The sequence below is a fragment of the Hemicordylus capensis genome, chromosome 4 (genome assembly GCF_027244095.1).
Source record: "Hemicordylus capensis ecotype Gifberg chromosome 4, rHemCap1.1.pri, whole genome shotgun sequence".
In the NCBI taxonomy this organism is placed as follows: Eukaryota; Metazoa; Chordata; class Lepidosauria; order Squamata; family Cordylidae; genus Hemicordylus; species Hemicordylus capensis.
In genome coordinates this window covers 286,146,575-286,164,165 of record NC_069660.1, presented here as the reverse complement: position 1 = coordinate 286,164,165, position 17,591 = coordinate 286,146,575, and the positions used below count along the sequence as shown (strand labels likewise).

The 17,591-nt window shown below is 44.5% G+C and overlaps 1 protein-coding gene across 13 annotated transcripts in view; it reads right to left on the bottom strand.

The window, feature by feature from the left end:
- VPS13B (vacuolar protein sorting 13 homolog B) overlaps window positions 1–17,591 on the bottom strand; it is a 714,157-nt gene that overhangs the window by 400,529 nt on the left and 296,037 nt on the right. For all 13 annotated transcript variants that reach the window (XR_008306070.1, XM_053245163.1, XM_053245162.1 and 10 more), the window contains one exon: window positions 170–300. Coding sequence is in view for 12 of the 13 variants with exons in the window: in XM_053245163.1 (XP_053101138.1) it covers window positions 170–300 (131 nt within the window). In the remaining variant the exon portion in view is untranslated. The remainder of the gene's footprint in view (window positions 1–169; window positions 301–17,591) is intronic.

Here is a 17,591-nt window from a genome sequence, read left to right as displayed (position 1 = left end):
AAAATATGCCCACGAAGAAGTGCAGAACTATTATCAGCTCTCTTCACATTTAAATCACAAAGACTTAAAGTTGCATAAGTATGGCTTCATCAGTCCTTACGTAAATAAAATTTGAGAAATAGTGTAGAGGTGTTTCTGAATATATTGAGTGCTTTAAAATATTCCTTACCTGTAGTGTAAGGCGCTTAACTGCATTCCACACAATTCCAATACATTCTTTCATTCTTTCCTCGGGACTTTTGTTGCAGCTTTCAGATGAGCTCAACATGGCTTTAACTGGAACTGATAAAGGCCGAGATTCTTTAAAAAAAAGAAAAAGAAAGGTAAACTGACTTATTGAATGCAATACTATTTATTTATTTATTTAATACATTTATACACCGCCCCATTAAAAAAAAAAGTCCCTGGGCGGTTCACAATATAAAACCATTACATTAACATAATTTTAAAAGTTTTAAAGACATTAAAAACTCTAAATCTGAAGCTTTAAAATCATAAACTAAAATCCTGTCTAAAGAGGTATACTAGCATTTCAACACAACAGCCCTGAAGCAACTAGAATTACTCATGACTCAAACCCATCAAAAGTGATGGGACTAGAAGTAAAGTAAAGTTGCACCGTCGAGTTGGTGTTGACTCCTGGCAACGATAGAACCATGTGGTTTTCTTTGGTAGAATACAGGAGGGGTTTGCCATCTCTCCACGTAGTATGAGATGATACCTTTCAGCATCTTCCTATATCACTGCTGCTCGATATAGGTGTTATACCAGCAGGGATTCGAACTAGCAACCTCTTGCTCGCTAAACACGTTATTTCCCCGCTGCACCATTAGGTGGTAATGACTAACTTGTTCCACTGGCTTCAAGTGCCCTGGCCCATTTTTGGAAGGGCAGTATAGAAATCAATCAATCAAAAATCCTCCCTCCCTCCCCCTCCACCACCCAGACTTTACATCTTTACATTTACATCCACCCAGACTTTACATCTTTACATTTACATCCACATTACATTTACATCTTTACATTTCCTCCCTCCCTCTCCACCACCCAGACTTTACATCTGGCCCCCTGGGTTTCTGTTTCCATCTATCTTACCCTGACAAGGAGCTGCCTACCAGCCTGCTGTTCTTCAGAAAGCCTGACAACTAACACCTGTGTCAGCCAGCAGCCCTTTGTTGCAGAAGGGGCTGCTGGGTAGCTTTAGAGTCTTATAAATACTGCTGAAGACATGTCGGCGGCATGGCCGGCGACCTGCCCGTAGGCGGCCGCCAAAGCTGGCCGCCAAAGGGGGCCGGGCCCTCGGGGCCTGGCCCTTGGGGGTGGGACTGAGGGCTGGGGGCTGTATGTGGGTGGATTTTCTTTTTCTGGGGGGGTTAAGTGTTGTTTTATTATTGTCCTGAGTTATGCCAGGCCTAGTTGACAGGATGTGTTTGGGCTCTCCTGAGAGGGCGGATGCGGGGGGTGCGCCTGGCAGCAGCTATTGCTGTAGTGGTGGGAAATAGAAGAATTGGCGCTGGCAGAACAGCTGGCCGTTACAGGGGAAGAGAAATTGGTAATTTAGTAACTATTTCTACTTCCAACTGTTCTGACAACTCTCAGGCCTTGGGGAGCAGCACCAATTACCCACAGAGCCTGACCTTGCTCCTCTGTAATGCCAGGTCGGTTCAAAATAAGACCAAAATTGTTCATGATTTAATCATGGATGAGGGAGCTGACCTGGCATGTATAACTGAGACCTGGTTGGGGGAAGCGAGTGGCCCAGTGTGGGCTCAGCTTCTTCCTCCAGGTTACTCTGTTGTGGAGCAGGTTAGGGGAAGAGGGCGGGGGTGTGTGTGTGGAGTGGCTGTGGTCCATAAAAATACTATCTCCCTTACCAGGGCCCCTGTAAGACAGTTGACCTATATTGAATGTGTATTTCTGAGGCTGAGAACTAGGGATAGATTGGGGATTCTGTTGGTGTACCGCTCACCCCGCTGCCCAACTGATTCCCTAACTGAGCTGACGGAGCTGGTCGCGGAGTTGGTGTTGGAGTCTCCCAGGCTTTTGGTGCTGGGGGACTTCAATATCCACTTTGGGGCTGGCTTGTCTGGAGCTGCTCAGGAGTTCATAGCGGCCATGACAACTATGGGCCTATCCCAATTAATTTCTGAACCAACTCATGTTGCCGGCCACGCACTGGACTTGGTCTTCTGTTCGGATCGGGGGGTGTTCCGTGGGTGGGGAATCCGGTGGTTACCCCTTTGTCATGGCCGGATCACTACCTGGTTAAGGTTACGGCCACAATCCACCCCTGCAGGGGTGACGGACCTATTAGGATGGTCCATCCAAAAAGGCTGCTGGACCCAGAGGATTTCCAAAAGGCCTTGGAGGGTTTTGATGCTGGTGCGGCCGGTGATTCTGTTGATGCCCTGGTGGGAACGTGGAATAGAGAACTCACCAGGGCAGTAGATATTATTGCTCCTAAGCGTCCCTCCAGGCCTGCTTCTAAGATGGCCCCCTGGTATACAGAGGAGTTGCAGGGAATGAAGCGGCTTGGTAGGCGACTGGAACGCAGGTGGAGGAGAACTCGGCTCGAATCTGACAGGATGCAGCATAGAACCCATTTGAAGACCTATGCAATGGTGGTGCGCATGGCAAAAAAGCATTTTTGGTCGGCGCGAATTGCGTATGCGGGCTCACGTACAGCAGAGTTATCCCGGGTGGTGAGGAGTATAATCTCTGCTCCTTCTGCCTCAAATCAGTTCCCGGAGACACTCTGCTGTGACGCCTTTAGTGGGTTCTTTGCGAATAAAATCTCCTGTATTCAGGCCGACTTGGACTCCACTATTTCTGCAGGGTCCGTGAGGGAGGTATCCAGCAATCCCTCTTGCAGTGTTAGGATGGATCAGTTTCAATCTGTGACTCTTGATGACGTGGACAAGCTGCTTGGAGCAGTGCGGCCTGCCACCTGTTCTCTGGATCCTTGCCCGATCTGGCTGCTTCGATCTAGCAGAGAGATTGTTGGGGATGGCCTGGTTAATATCATAAATGCATCGCTGGGGGAGGGTAGGGTGCCTCCTTGTTTGAAGGAGGCAATAGTTAGACCTCTTCTTAAGAAGCCTACCCTGGATCCCTCAGCGATGGATAGTTATAGGCCAATCTCCAATCTCCCCTGGCTGGGCAAGGTAATCAAGAGGGTGGTGGCTAACCAGCTCCAGGCGGTTTTGGAGGAATCTGATTATCTAGACCCATTTCAAACTGGCTTTAGAACGGGCTATGGGGTTGAGACAGCCTTGGTCGGCCTGATGGATGACCTTTACCGGGGAATCGACAGAGGGAGTGTGACCCTGTTGGTCCTCTTGGATCTCTCGGTGGCGTTCGATACCATCGACCATGGTATCCTTCAGGGTCGCCTGGAGGAGTTGGGAATAGGGGGCACTGCTTTGCAGTGGTTCCGTTCCTATCTCTCGGGTAGATCCCAGATGGTGGAGCTTGGTGAAAGTTGCTCCTCAAAGAAGGAGCTGCTATACGGAGTCCCTCAGGGCTCCATTCTGTCACCAATGCTTTTCAATATCTACATGAAACCGCTGGGTGAAGTCATCAGGAGATTTGGTGCTGGGTGTTATCAGTATGCTGATGACACCCAAATCTACTTCTCCTTTTCATCTTCAGGAAATGGCACTCACTCTTTAAATGCCTGCCTACAGGCAGTAATGGGCTGGATGAGGGAGAACAAATTGAAGCTGAATCCAAGCAAGACGGAGGTTCTCATGGTGGGGGCTCAGAATCTGAGGGGTGAGTTAGTTCTCCCTGTGCTGGATGGGGTTACACTCCCCCAGAAGGAGCAGGTGCGCAGCTTGGGAGTACGCCTGGACCCAGGCCTCACCCTGGTCTCTCAGGTGGAGGCCATGGCCAGGAGTGCTTTCTATCAGTTTCGGCTGATTCGACAGCTGCGTCCATTCCTTGAGGAGGATGACCTTAAAACAGTGGTGCACCAGCTGGTAACCTCCCGGCTTGACTATTGCAATGCGCTCTACGTGGGGCTGCCTTTGTACGTAGTTCGGAAACTTCAGTTAGTTCAAAATGCGGCAGCCAGAACTGGTCTCTGGGGTAACCCGGAGAGACCATATTATGCCTGCTTTAAAAAAATTGCACTGGCTGCCGATATGTTTCCGGGCAAAATACAAAGTGTTGGTGATTACCTTTAAAGCCCTGAACGGCTTAGGTCCAAGTTACCTTAGAGAGCGCCTTCTTCTGTGCAATCCCCACCGCACATTAAGGTCATCTGAGGAGGTTCGTCTCCAGTTGCCACCGGCTCATCTGGTGGCGACCTGGAGGCGGGCCTTCTCTGTGGCTGCTCTGGAGCTGTGGAATGCGTTCCCTGCGGAAATCCGCAATTTGAGTTCCCTGTTGGCCTTCAGGAGGGCCCTTAAAACATATTTGTTTGGCCTGGCTTTTCAGGGTTTTAAATTTTTTAAATTTTAAATTTTAACTTGATTTAGGGGTTTTAATCACTTAACTCCCCCCCCTTGGCCTTGTGCAGAGGGGAGGGAATTTGACCCAGCCTTCTCTGCACGAGGCCCAAGAAGGGTTCCAATTGGCCCTTTTGGTCAAGAGGCGGGGTTTCGGCCAGGATCGGCCGATCCCCGCCACATTCTCTTTTCAGTTGGGCCAGGCAGTCACAGGAGAAGGAGCTCTTTCCTCCCTCCCTCTCTCCCCGGTACAGTGCGGGTCTAGCGACTGGTCGCCTGAAGGGGCCGAGTAGGAATTTTTTGTTCCCAACGCATTGGCCACTGTTGGGGTTTTTTTCGCCTACTCCGTTCTGTGTTCTGGGTGCGCAGTTAGAGTTAGGTTGGCCACAATGGCAGTAACAGTGTGAGCCGGGTGGTAATTTGAGGGTTAGAATATCGGTGAGCACCCTTGGATATGAAAAAGGGTGATTGGTTAATCGCTCCTTTGTAGCCTGTGTGGCATGGGGAAAATGATTGCCATGAAACCTGCTTCAGGACTTCTCCAACCTTTGGGCTGCGCGGTCCGGGGTGGACGAATGCCTAGAAGTATCCAGATCCTCTCTTACAGAAGTGGGGGTCGGCTTTGAAGGAATTGATTGGGGCATATCTGCCCATTCCCGAGCCATGGTGTGTCGCCCAGTAGGGTGATGGGTAGGACTTCAGAGTTCTGACCTGCTTCTATTGGCCCGCACTGTTCTCTAAGGGTGATTAATCACCTGGTGTCCCAGTCTGCCATGCCTGTGTAATAGTTAATAAAGTTGTGGCCCTTTTCATCCATATTAAGTCTGCGTGTCTTCTTGAGCTGGGGACAATGTTTAATTCTTGTTTTAAAATGTTTTTAAATTGTTAATTGTTGTGTTATTGTTTTTAATTTGTTTTAGCTTTTCATTGTTTTACAACTTTGTTTTAATTGTAAACCGTCCTGAGCCATTTTTGGAAGGGCGGTATATAAATCAAATAAATAAATAAATAAAAATAATAGGGCTTAATCATGGCTAGCTTCAGCTGCACTGGGGGTCAATGCATTAGCACAGGTGTTCCCAACCTGCAGTACTCCAAACATTGCTGAACTACAATTCCCATCATTCCCAGCTGTGGCTGGCAATGATGGGAGTTGTAGTTCAACAACATCTGGAGTACTACAGGTTGGGAACCACTGAGTTAGTACTATGGAAATTCATGATTTTTAATGAAATTGTAATTTTTTTTCCTTGCTCATTTTCAATTTGACAGTGGGGTCAAATTCTTACAAAATATTTAGTGAATAAAGATTCGAAGCTAGCTTCAAATTCACTAAAGAAACTACATCAGTAGAGGTACATAAATTCAATATTTTCGGTAACCACACTTAGACACTAAAACACAATTTTACTTATATAAAATTGCAAAAATATAGAATATTTAAGCATATAAATGGCATTGCCTTTCAAGATCCATAACAATCAGGGTGCCACATTTATGCTTCCTGTAACATTTAGACAAAACCCTTAGATGTAAAAAAAAATCTCCTTCAAAAGAATAATGACAATAGAATTAACTGTGCTCTTTATCTGGTATCTTTTAAAATAAGATTGCAGGCTTTTATTTCAGCAGTGCTTCTCTATTCCACCTAGAGGAAGACAAGAGACATATGGCCTTGGCAAGGATACTCTTCCTCCTATGAAAGTTAGATCAGTTAGTAGTTGCTAGAAATGTGCACCATCACAAATTCTGGATCAGATCCGAAACTAATCCAATCTGGAACCACAGATATTGGTCCTGGGTCCTTTGAACTCTTCAGAATTTCAACACTGGATCCGGAATCAGATTTTCATTCAGAAATCCCATTTACTCCCAAGCAAAAATTTCCATAGAAGTCTATGAGGAAAGTTTTCTAAAATTGCTTTAACTCCGCCTCCGCCCCCCACCCCCACCCCCAAAAACCCCTCACTAGAAAGGGAGCTCTGGAGGCTGGCATAAAAGCAGGTAAAGATGGCCAGACTCTGTGTATTTAATTACAAGTGAACCCAACCACTCGCGGTTTTAAAATTATTTTAAGTAACCTTGAAATTGTACTCACAAAGACTCATGGAAGTGATGTAATGTTAGGGAATCCACCAGTTTCTTTTTTAAACTGTAAATAAAATAATCAGCTAACTTCTAACAAGAAAATTAAGAAATAGTGAGCAGGCAAGTGAGGAAAGAGATGGCAGAAGATGGTTTCCCCCCTGCCAGCCATTGGGTGTGTGTGTGTGTGTTTTGGCGGGGGGGAGGGATTTGGAGCTCTGGGATGTTGATAACAGCTCTGGAATGCTCCAGAAATCCCTGAATGGTATCGGATAACTCCGGATCCTGATAAGGCTTCCCTATTCTGGATCCAGATTATCTCTGACAACCTCCAGAATAGCTGGTATTGGACCATTTCCAGAATTCCGGACCTGATAATGCACAGTCCTAATAGCTGCTATATAGAACAGTTGTGCCTAATTTGTTGTTTGAGTCACTCGTCTGATGGAGCTTTTGATAAAACCCCAGTTTACTTACCTAATAATGAATATTTATAGACTGTTTTTCAACAAAAAATATCTCAAAGTAGTTTACAGGGGAAAAGAAATAAAATGGTTCCCTGTCCCAAAAGGGCTCACAATCAAAAAAGGATTAGCCACTGGGGGAATGCTGTGCTGGGGCTGGATAAGGACCCCTACTTAATATAAGAGAGAAACCAATTTGAAAGGTGCCTCTTTGCTCAGTTAGCAGCTATTGCACTATATCTTCTTTGGGCATGTTAAAGAATTCCTTATTTCCAGTTGTACTAAACTGGCTACACACCATGCTTTGGTGAGATTCCTGGCTTGATAAAGTCTGATTTCCATTTAAAATGTCTGTTCATTCTTGCGCGGTAAAAAAAACCCCAGTTTAAAACAGTGTAGGATGTTCATTATCTTCAGCTGCCAACATTCCTCAACACTGCCATGAATCACAAAGTTGAATGGGGCCTTATAGACCATCCAGCCCAACCCTTGCTTGATACAGAAAATCCAGAACATTAGGTACACTGGAAGCTGCCATATACTGAGTCAGACCATTGGTTCATCTAGCTCAGTATTGTCTACACAGACTGCAGCCAGGGGCAGAACCACCATTGTGTGTGTGGGTTTTCCCCCCAAAGAACCCAGGCCACTGTGTTCACGGGCCACACCTGGTGCCACAGCCACACCTCGTGTCCAACGTCAAATGCAGTCAGCGCCACACTTGCAGCATGGTTGGGAGCGCCTCTCCCTGATGGCAAAAGCAGAGAGACACGTTCCCAGCCAGGCTAGGAGCCCAGCGCTGACGGAAGGTTTTCAAAAATAGAGCCACGTGGCTCCATTTTTGAAAAGCTTTAGCCAGCGCTGGGTTCCCAGCCTAATTGAAAAAGCACCTCTCTGCTTTTCCAAGCAGGAAGAGGTGCTCCCAGCTGCGCTGCAAGCACGGCGTTGATCAAAGTTTACTTGCAAATCTGATGTCAGATGCAGGGTGTGTGGCTTGAGCGGCAGCGGCTGGCAGCGGCATGCTGGACAGGGGCTGCCAGCAACCTTGCTCTGCCACTGCTGACAGCGGCTTCTCCAATGTTGCAGGCAGGAATCTCTCTCAGCCCTATCTTGGCGATGCCAGGGAGGGACCTGGAACCTTCTGCATGCAAGAATGTAAATGCTCTTCCCAGAGTGGCTACATCCCGAGGGGAATGTCTTACAGTGCTCACATGTAGTCTCCCATTCAAATGTAAACCAATGCAGACCCTGCTCAGCAAAGAGAACAATTCAAACTAGGCAACAGTTGCCTATAGAATGGGGGTGGGACTCCACTTTTTAGAACAAAAGGAGTGTGCCGGAAAGAGAGTGAAACTCACCCGTGACACACAGAGCTACATTTAAGCAGGTTTCCTCCTGGGGCGGAGCCACCATTGGGTGAACAGTTCAAAGAACATGGGCCACCACCAATCAGGGGCCATGAGCACTAGCTACCTGGCCCCTGTGTCTGATGTCAGACATGGGGGGCAAGGCCAGGGGGCTGCGGCAGGCACACACAGGCCACCGCTAGCCTCCTTACACTACTGTTTCCTCCAGTCCAGCTCCGATATTGAAAATAAGCCAGGCAGAGAGTAAACTGATTAAAGCAGTTACCTACAGTGAGTAAAGGTAGGAGAAGCCAACTTCCGCTACCCTTCCCTGTGCATTCATTTTGGCATTATAAAAATGCCCCCTCACCTTACAGGCAAATGGCCTAAGTAAGTCTTTAACCAACACACAGCTGCCCTGAACACCCAGTTTGGCTCTAATTTTGAAGTAAATCAGGAGATTCTTTGACATGCAGGGATTCTGATTATGCACTGGAGCTTTCAGGTACCATAAGTAAACCAATCAGACCAGCACATATCCTAGTAGAATGTGTCCAAATTTTGTTTTAGAGGAAATAATTTTCTGATCTAAGACTGAATCATAGTCCACTGCAATCAACATGACTTTACTCTTTACTTCACTATGATTTGTACTGTATGGACACACATTCTCAATACATAAGAACATAAAAACAGCCCTGCTGGATCAGGCCCATGGCTCAACTAGTCCAGCATCCTATTTCACACAGTGGCCCACCAGATGCCACTGGGGAGCCCAGAGTCAGGAGTGCATGCCCTCTTTCCTGCTGTTACTCCCCCACAACTGGTATTCAGAGGTATCCTGCCTCTAAGGCTATAGGTGGCCTATAGCCCTATGACTAGTAGCCGCTGATAGACCTCTCCTACACAAAGTTATCCAAACCCCTCTTAAAGCCATCCAGGTTGTTGGCTGTCACCACATTGTGGCAAACAATTCCACAAGTTGATTATGTGTTGTGTGAAAAAGTACTTCTGTATGTTGGTCCTAAATTTCCTGGCAATCAGTTTCATGGGATGACCCCTGGTGTTATGTGAGAGGGAGAAATAATTATCTCTATCCACTTTCTCCACACCATGCATGATTTTATGGACCTCTATCATGTCTCCTCTCAGTCATCTTTTTTCTAAGCTAAAAAGCCCCAGGTGTTGTAGTCTTGCCTCATAAGAAAGGTGCTCTAGGCCCCTGATCATATTAGTTGCCCTCTTCTGCACCTCTTCCAGTTCTACGTTCTTCTTTAGATGCGGTGACTAGAATTGTATGCAGTACTCCAGGTATGGCCGCACCATCATTTTATATAAGGGCATCATAATATTAGCAGTTTTATTTTCAATCCCCTTCCTAATGATCCCTAGCATGGAATTGGCCTTTTCCCCAGCTGCCACACACTGAGTTGACATTTTCAACGAGCTGTCCACCACAACCCCAAGATCCCTCTCCTTGTCAGTCTCTGACAGCTCAGATCCCATCAGCGTATACTTGAGGTTTTTGAAGTTGAGGTTTTTCATCCCAATGTGCATCACTTTACACTTGCCATCATTGAACTGCATTTGCCATTTTGTCGCCCACTCCCCCAGTTTGGAGAGATCCTTTTGGAGCTCCTCACAATCCGTTTTGGATTTCACTACCCAAAAGAGTTTGGTATCATCTGCACATTTGGCCACCTCACTGCTTACCCCAACTTCTAGATCATTTATGAATAAATTAAAAAGCACCAGTCCCAGTACAGATCCCTGGGGGACCCCACATCTTACTTTCCTCCATTGTGAAAACTCTCCGTTTATACCTACCCTCTGTTTCCTGTTCTTCAACCAGTTAGCAATCCACACATGTACTTGTCCCCTTATCCCATGACTGCTAAGTTTCCTCAAGAGTCTTTGATGAGGAACTTTGTTGAAACCTTTGACCTAGGAGTAAATCTGATCACTATTTCCTATGCTGACCTAATTTCAGATGAGTTTATTCCTGTTTACCCATTTGTGCATGGATTCTGATAGAGTTAACTCTTATTTTCATTTATAAAATCAACTACAGATATGTATATTTAAGTACATTCCCAAATATCTTCATAATGCATTTTGCTCAAAATACCTTTTAACATTTTTAGAACTATGAGTGTTACATTTGCTAACCTAGCAATTACAAGAACCCTTTTTGGTCAACCTTTAAAATTCTTGTATAAGAGTAATGAGGAGAGAAAGAAGAAGAGAGCCTAAGGACCTCACCATATGAAGCTCTAAACATGCGGCTTGATGTATTGTTATTTATTTAACTGCTTTGGGAGGCTTGCCTGAAAAGTGGTATACAAATGCCATAAATATAAATATATAAATACATATTTTGCATAAGATTAGGAGGAGGAAAATGCATGCTTAGTGCAAATCTTTTTTAAAAGCACTCATAGTGCCTTTGGCCTAGTTACCAGAGATGAAGATGCTGACACATAAGAGAAAAAGAACTACAATGTGCTCTTCAAAACAATAAGAATAAAATGTTTTAATTTTTTTTCAGATTTTTAAAATGCTTTTATTAGTAATATAAGTAAAAAACAGAAATGTTATATCTCTGAGATTTCGACAAAAATACAAGTTTACAAACAAGATCTTGTCCATCCAAGAAGAAAAACCTCAATCACAAGAAAGATACAAAGATGGTGATATTTTATATAAGAAGTAAAATATATGTAATTAACTAGCCACGCAGAATCTAAATCTAGGCATCCATATAGAATTTTTGGCCTCCCAGGGAACCAGCTGGACAGAGAGAGGAGAACCAACCCTTCCACCTAGGTAAACACCCAGTGTTTAAAACAATTTTTAAAAAAAGTTTTCTTCATCATCAGTATGATGGATGAAAACAGAATCTTTGCATTACAGTGTGGTTGGCCTTGTTTTGATGGATCACTGCCAAAATGAAATAAGTACACAGAGAAAGGTTTCCTCCTCTAAACCTTGAAGAAATATTAGATTTAAATAACATACTATACTATTTTCATCTTTTTATTGCTAGTTAATGTTGTTCATCTTCCTAAAGCATCCTTGTTTAGACACCTATTGTCCAGCAGGGGCAAACAGCAGTTCTGTTGGCCCTCTACTAAGTTAAGTGTTTAAAGCTGCAATTCTGTTTACTTGAATGGATTAAATCTCATTGAACTCAACTGGTCTTACTTCTAAGTAAGACCTTGTAGGATTGTACTGCACATCAATGATATATAAACCATCGGCATATTTTCTCAGCCTCCTAAAATCTTAATGAATAAATTCTTGTCAGATTCTAGCTTTGAATCATAAAGTTTGCTTTCTGGGCTTAAAAACATAACATGATTTTTTTTTAAAGTCAATAGTCTGACACTGAATCCACTGGGTATTTTAAAGCCAATTATTGATGCTTGCATCTCACTGGCCTCCCCTCCTCTGTCTATTTACAATTCCTTACAATCCAATCCTGCATTTCTTCATCTAACTCCCAGGGTTAGGTTTTTCTTAAGCACATTAAAGAACTCTTTACTTAAGTATCTCCTTCTTTTGTTATAATATCCTCAGTGATAGTGATATGGAACATATAGCCCGCTCAATCTAAAGAAGTTTCAGGTAGCTTTACATGGAACAAAAAACTGGCAGTTGCCTTAGCTGTGAGTGCCTTTGCTTAGCTTAGGCCAGTGCACTAGCTTCTGGGGAAATTGGGCTTGGCCATCGTAACACGTGCCTTAATCACATCTCTTCTGGTTTACTGCAATGCACTCTATGCAGGGCTTCCTCTGAAGACGAGTCTTACTTTCAGAAACTTGATGCAAACTGTCACTGAAGCACATGACTCCACTGCTATGTCAACATCAGAGGCTGCCAGTCTATTTCTGGGCAGAATGCAAAATGCTGTTTGTTGTTGTTTTTAACTTTTAAGCCATAAATGGCTTAGGACCAGGACTGTCTCCCCCTCTAGAAATCTACTTGTTTTTAAGATTGGCCAGAGAGGACTATGCACACCCCGACACCTTCAAAAGCTCTGTTAGCGACACAAGAGAGACTTCTCCATGGTGACCCCTGGAGCTTCCTACTCCAGGAGAAACACCTAACTCCTAGGTGTCTTACTTTCTTCTGTTTGCTAAAGACCTGGGCTTTGAGTAGCTAACTTTACTTACCAACTCTCAGTTCTTGTTTGCCATTCTCTGCTTCTTTTATGTGTACGATTATGTTGTTGTTGATCTGTTTTATTATTTGCTTCAATATGTTTATATAAGTTGTTTTGAGCTTTCTTTGATAGAAACACAGGGTTTTTAAAAAAATATAAGTAGTATTGCTCAGTTTGGAATACAGCACCTTCCATTTTCTGATTTATTGTGTTTCATTATTGCCGTTATTCTTAGGTGGGCAAAGACAATGCGGATAACTAAGCATGTAACGGATGGATAAAGGGGACAGCTGATATTTACTAGGGGCTAAAGTTAGAACTATAATCAAAACGAACACCTCTTCTTATATCACTTTGCACATATATTAACTAGTTAATGTATATTGAGCAATCAAAGGCATTAACGGCGGTGGGGGGACACTTAGGTGTACTTACAACATTTTTTTAAAAACTGTATACTTACGAAGTTCTGCTGAATGCCTGGCAATGGGAACATGGGACTAGGGAATATTTTGGAAGGAGACAAGCCTTGACACCAAGTTGACATAACCTTATGGCTGTCTCTAAACAGCAGAGGTACAAGGAGATGTCAGCTGGGAGGATTCAGAAGAGGCAAGGCTATTTATTTTGAGCACAAGGGCAAGAGCTGCATCTCTTGATGCATTTGTAAAACACTGGACATTATTTGTTTCCCAAGTAAATAAGCTTTTCCCACCCTTGATTTTTTGACAAGGTTTCAGCTGCCATTACATCCTAAGTGGCTAGAGGCAGAGACCAGCTTTTTAAAGCTATGTACTGCTGCAACCAGAATGGTAAGTCATAGAGCAAAATACATAACTTCACTACATTTTCTAGCACTTCCCAAGATGGATTCCCCAAGACTCATACTGGAACTAAAAAAACAATAAACAATAGCTTTTATTATTTATCTATCATATTTTTATACCACCTTATATGTACATCGTATCTTAATGATGTTAAGATAGTTCATAGGATCCTTTTATTAACCGTTCAACACTTTCTCAGCCACAAAATAATTTTAAAGCTTCAGTCCTATGCTTTGGCCATAAATACCCATTGAACTCTGTGGGACTTACTTTGAAGTAAATATGCATAGGAATGGGCCGCAAGTTTCTGAACTAAATTAATTTTACAGTTTGATGGGGAGAAAAAGAATTAGTAAAGGCAAAGAGTACAAACAAAGTAAAATTCAGTAGTCCTCAAACTATCTCCTGGGGGTGGGGGGGAAGAAAATTTATCACTTTATTAATTACTTGCACATTCTGTTCCACCAAACTATCATTCTCTTTAATAGTGAACTTGGGTGATCAAGCACCGATCATAATAGCATAATACAAGCTCTGCTGGATCAGCCCAAGGCCTATCTAGTCCAGCATCCTGTTTCACACAGTAACCCATCAGATGCCACTGGGGAGCCCAGAGCTTCCTCTGGGAAGCTCACAGGCAAGAGGTGAGGGCATGCCCTCTCTCCTACAGCTACTCCCCTGTAACTGGTATTTAGAGGCATCATGCCTCTAAGGCTGGAGGTAGCCTATAGCCCTCAGACTAGTAGCCATTCATAGACTTGTTCTCCATGGATTTATGTAAACCCCTCTTAAAGCCATCTAGGCTGCTGGCTGTCAACACATCTTTTGGCAGAGAATTCCATAGGTTGATTATACCAGGGGCGTAGGGTCTACTGGATGGGGGGGGAATTGTCCCCAGGCCCACAGGGTCTGGGGCCCCCCCAAGGCAACTTGGACAGTCCCCCTTGCCCTGCTCGCCCTCTCTCCTGCTTGCCCTTCTGCCCACTGGCTAGGCGAGCTAAGCAGCCTGCAAGCTACTAGAGCTCTCCGCCTCTCAGTTGTTCAGTGGGTGAGCTAGGCCTCACTGAAGCCTGAAGCTCTCCAAGCAGGAAGGAAGGAATATATATATTTCTCTTAGGCGTGCCCATTGCTAATCCCATGCGCGGCAGCTCTAATGAGAGTTCGTGAGCAGCTGCCGGATAGCAACGGGGACGGGTGGAAGGGAAGAAAATGGTTTCAGTGGCAGCCAGGCTGGGGGGCCAGCAGAGAAATAAGATGGCGGCAGACAGTGAAGCACGGAGGGCAGGTGGTCAAACGGCGGGGGCAGGCAGAGCCCGGGCAGGTGGAAGGAAATGTCAGCGGCGGGCAGGGAAAATGGCAGGGGGAAGTGGTGGCGAACTAGAGGCTCAGATATTCTGCGCCTGGCCCAGCTAGTTTAATTTAAAACAGATTGGGGAATTTGCTGGTTCAAAATATTTTTTTAAATAAAAAAAACTATCAAAGAAAGTCCTATAAAGTGGCTTGTTTCATGGCAGAACAGTACAAAAATGTCTGGAACTGAAGTGCCCCCCCCCACCCTAGACCACCATTCCACGCCCATATGGAAGAATCTGCCCTTTGCGTTCATAATGAAGTGTAAAACACCTCCATTTCTGCCCCAGCCTTTGAGTGAGGTTTTTCTTTAGAAATGCACTATATGTACAAGTTGGTTGGACATGTCCAAAAACCTCACTCATACTATTTACACTGTATGTCATCAATCAGTATGATTCTGTAATAACATGAAATGTTAAGGTGGCACTGCACATGCTGATTCATCCCCAACCCTGCGACCCCACCCCCCACCCCCCGGGATGGCCCTGCTTCTAAGCACCTGCAGAGATTGGTTTTTATCTCAGTACAATAAGATTCCACAACCAACCAGCCCTTCTTACATGCTGGGGATCAGGGAGAATGACTTTTAGGGCGGAGGGAGTAACTTCTGGAGGAACGGCGCTAATTCTTGCTCTTTTCTCTATTTCTCCCCACCTATCTTCCTTGCTTCTGTGGGACTTACTGGTCTCCTATAGGAAGCAAAATATGCTGGAAACACAAATTAGTTTGGTTTGATTTACATCCCTGAGCATGTGCAATCCTATATGCACTTACCAGGGAAGGATCTCAGACAGCTGAATTCAATTTGCGTCCTTTTTAATACATTTTAACTGGGCTACTATTATTGTGGTTTTAATAAACTCCATGCATTCTGGAGCAAAGTGACTCTCCTGATTTTCCCTTTCAGTTTTCCTTTCACCAAACTCATTTTAGAGAAGTTTGCTTTCTGAAATTCAAAGTGACTGTGTTGGATTTCCTTGGCAATTCTCTCATCACATGTATGCTAAATTTGATCACACTATGGTCACTGTTCCCTAAAGATTCCATGACACTGGCATCTCGTACGAGGTCCTGTACACCACTCAGGATTAAATCCAAGGTCTCTTTCTCTCTGGTTGGTTCCATGACCAACTGTTCTAGAGCACAATCATTCAGCATGTCTAGAAACATGGCCTCATTGCCATTACCTGACTGTGAATTTCTCCAGTCTGTGTATGGGTAATTGAAGTCACCCATTGTTACAGCTCTCTCTCTCTTTGATGCCTCCCTGATTTCCTGTAACTCCCAATCACTGTCACTGTTTTGATCCAGAGGGTGATAGCACATCCCTAGTAACACATTTCCTTTCAGGCCTTATATTGTCACCCACAGAGTTTCTGTGAAAAACTCCAGTCTTACTAGGTTTTCTAGATTGTGAAATTCTATCACTTCTTTAATATACAGTGCTACTCCATCTCCAAGGTGCCTCTCCCTGACCTTTAAATAGAGTTTATATCCAGGAATAATCGTATCCTACTGCTTCTCACTGTTCCACCATGTTTCTGTTATGCCCACTATATCTATGTTTTTATTAGCAACCACGCACTCCAGCTCACCCATCTTGGCTCTGAGGCTTCTGGCACTGGCATATAAGCACTGATACACTAAATCTCTTCCCTGGTATGTGTTATCTTTCTTTTGACCATTTGATCTTTTGACAAAGTTCCTCATCAAAGACTCCTGAGGAAACTTAGTGGTCATGGGAAAAGGGGACAAGTACATGTGTGGATTGCTAACTGGTTGAAGGACAGGAAAGAGAGGGTAGGTATAAATGGAGAGCTTTCACAATGGAGGAAAGTAAGACGTGGAGTCCCCCAGGGATCTGTACTCGGACTGGTGCTTTTTAATTTATTCATAAATGATCTAGAAGTTGGGGTAAGCAGTGAGGTGACCAAATGTGCAGATGATACCAAACTCTTTTGGGTAGTGAAATCCAAAACGGATTGTGAGGAGCTCCAAAAGGATCTCTCCAAACTGGGTGAGTGGGCGACGAAGTGGCAAATGCGGTTCAATGTTGGCAAGTGTAAAGTGATGCACATTGGGACTAAGAACTCCAACTTCAAGTATACACTGATGGGATCTGAGCTGTCGGTGACTGACCAGGAGAGGGATCTTGGGGTCATGGTGGACAGCTTATTGAAAGCGTTGACTCAATGTGCAGCAGATGTGAAAAAGGCCAATTCCATGCTAGGGATCATTAGGAAGGGGATTGGAAGTAAAACAGCTAATATTATAATACCCTTATACAAAATGATGGTGCGGCCACACCTGGAGTACTGCGTACAATTCTGGTCACCACATCTAAAAAAGGACATTGTAGAAGTTGAAAATGTGCAGAAGAGGGCAACCAAGATGATCAGGGGCCTAGAGCAACTTTCTTATGAGGCAAGGATACAACACCTGGGGCTTTTTAGTTTAGAAAAAAGATGACTGCGGGGAGACATGACAGAGGTCTATAAAATCATGCATGGGGTGGAGAAAGTGGATAGAGAAATTCTTCTCCCTTTCCCATAACACTAGAACCAGGAGGCATCCCATGAAATTGATTGCCAGAAAATCTAGGACCAAGAAACAGAAGTACTTTTTCACACAACACATAATCAACTTGTGGAATTCTCTGCCACAAGATGTGGTGACAGCCAACAACCTGGATGGCTTTAAGAGGGGTTTTGATAACTTCATGGAGGAGAGGTCTATCATCGGCTACTAGTCGGAGGACTACAGGCCACCTCCAGCCTCAAAGGCAGGATACCTCTGAATACCAGTTGCAGGGGAGTAACAGCAGGGGAGAGGGCATGCCCTCAACTCCTGCCTGTGGCTTCCAGCAGCATCTGGTGGGCCACTGTGCGAAACAGGATGCT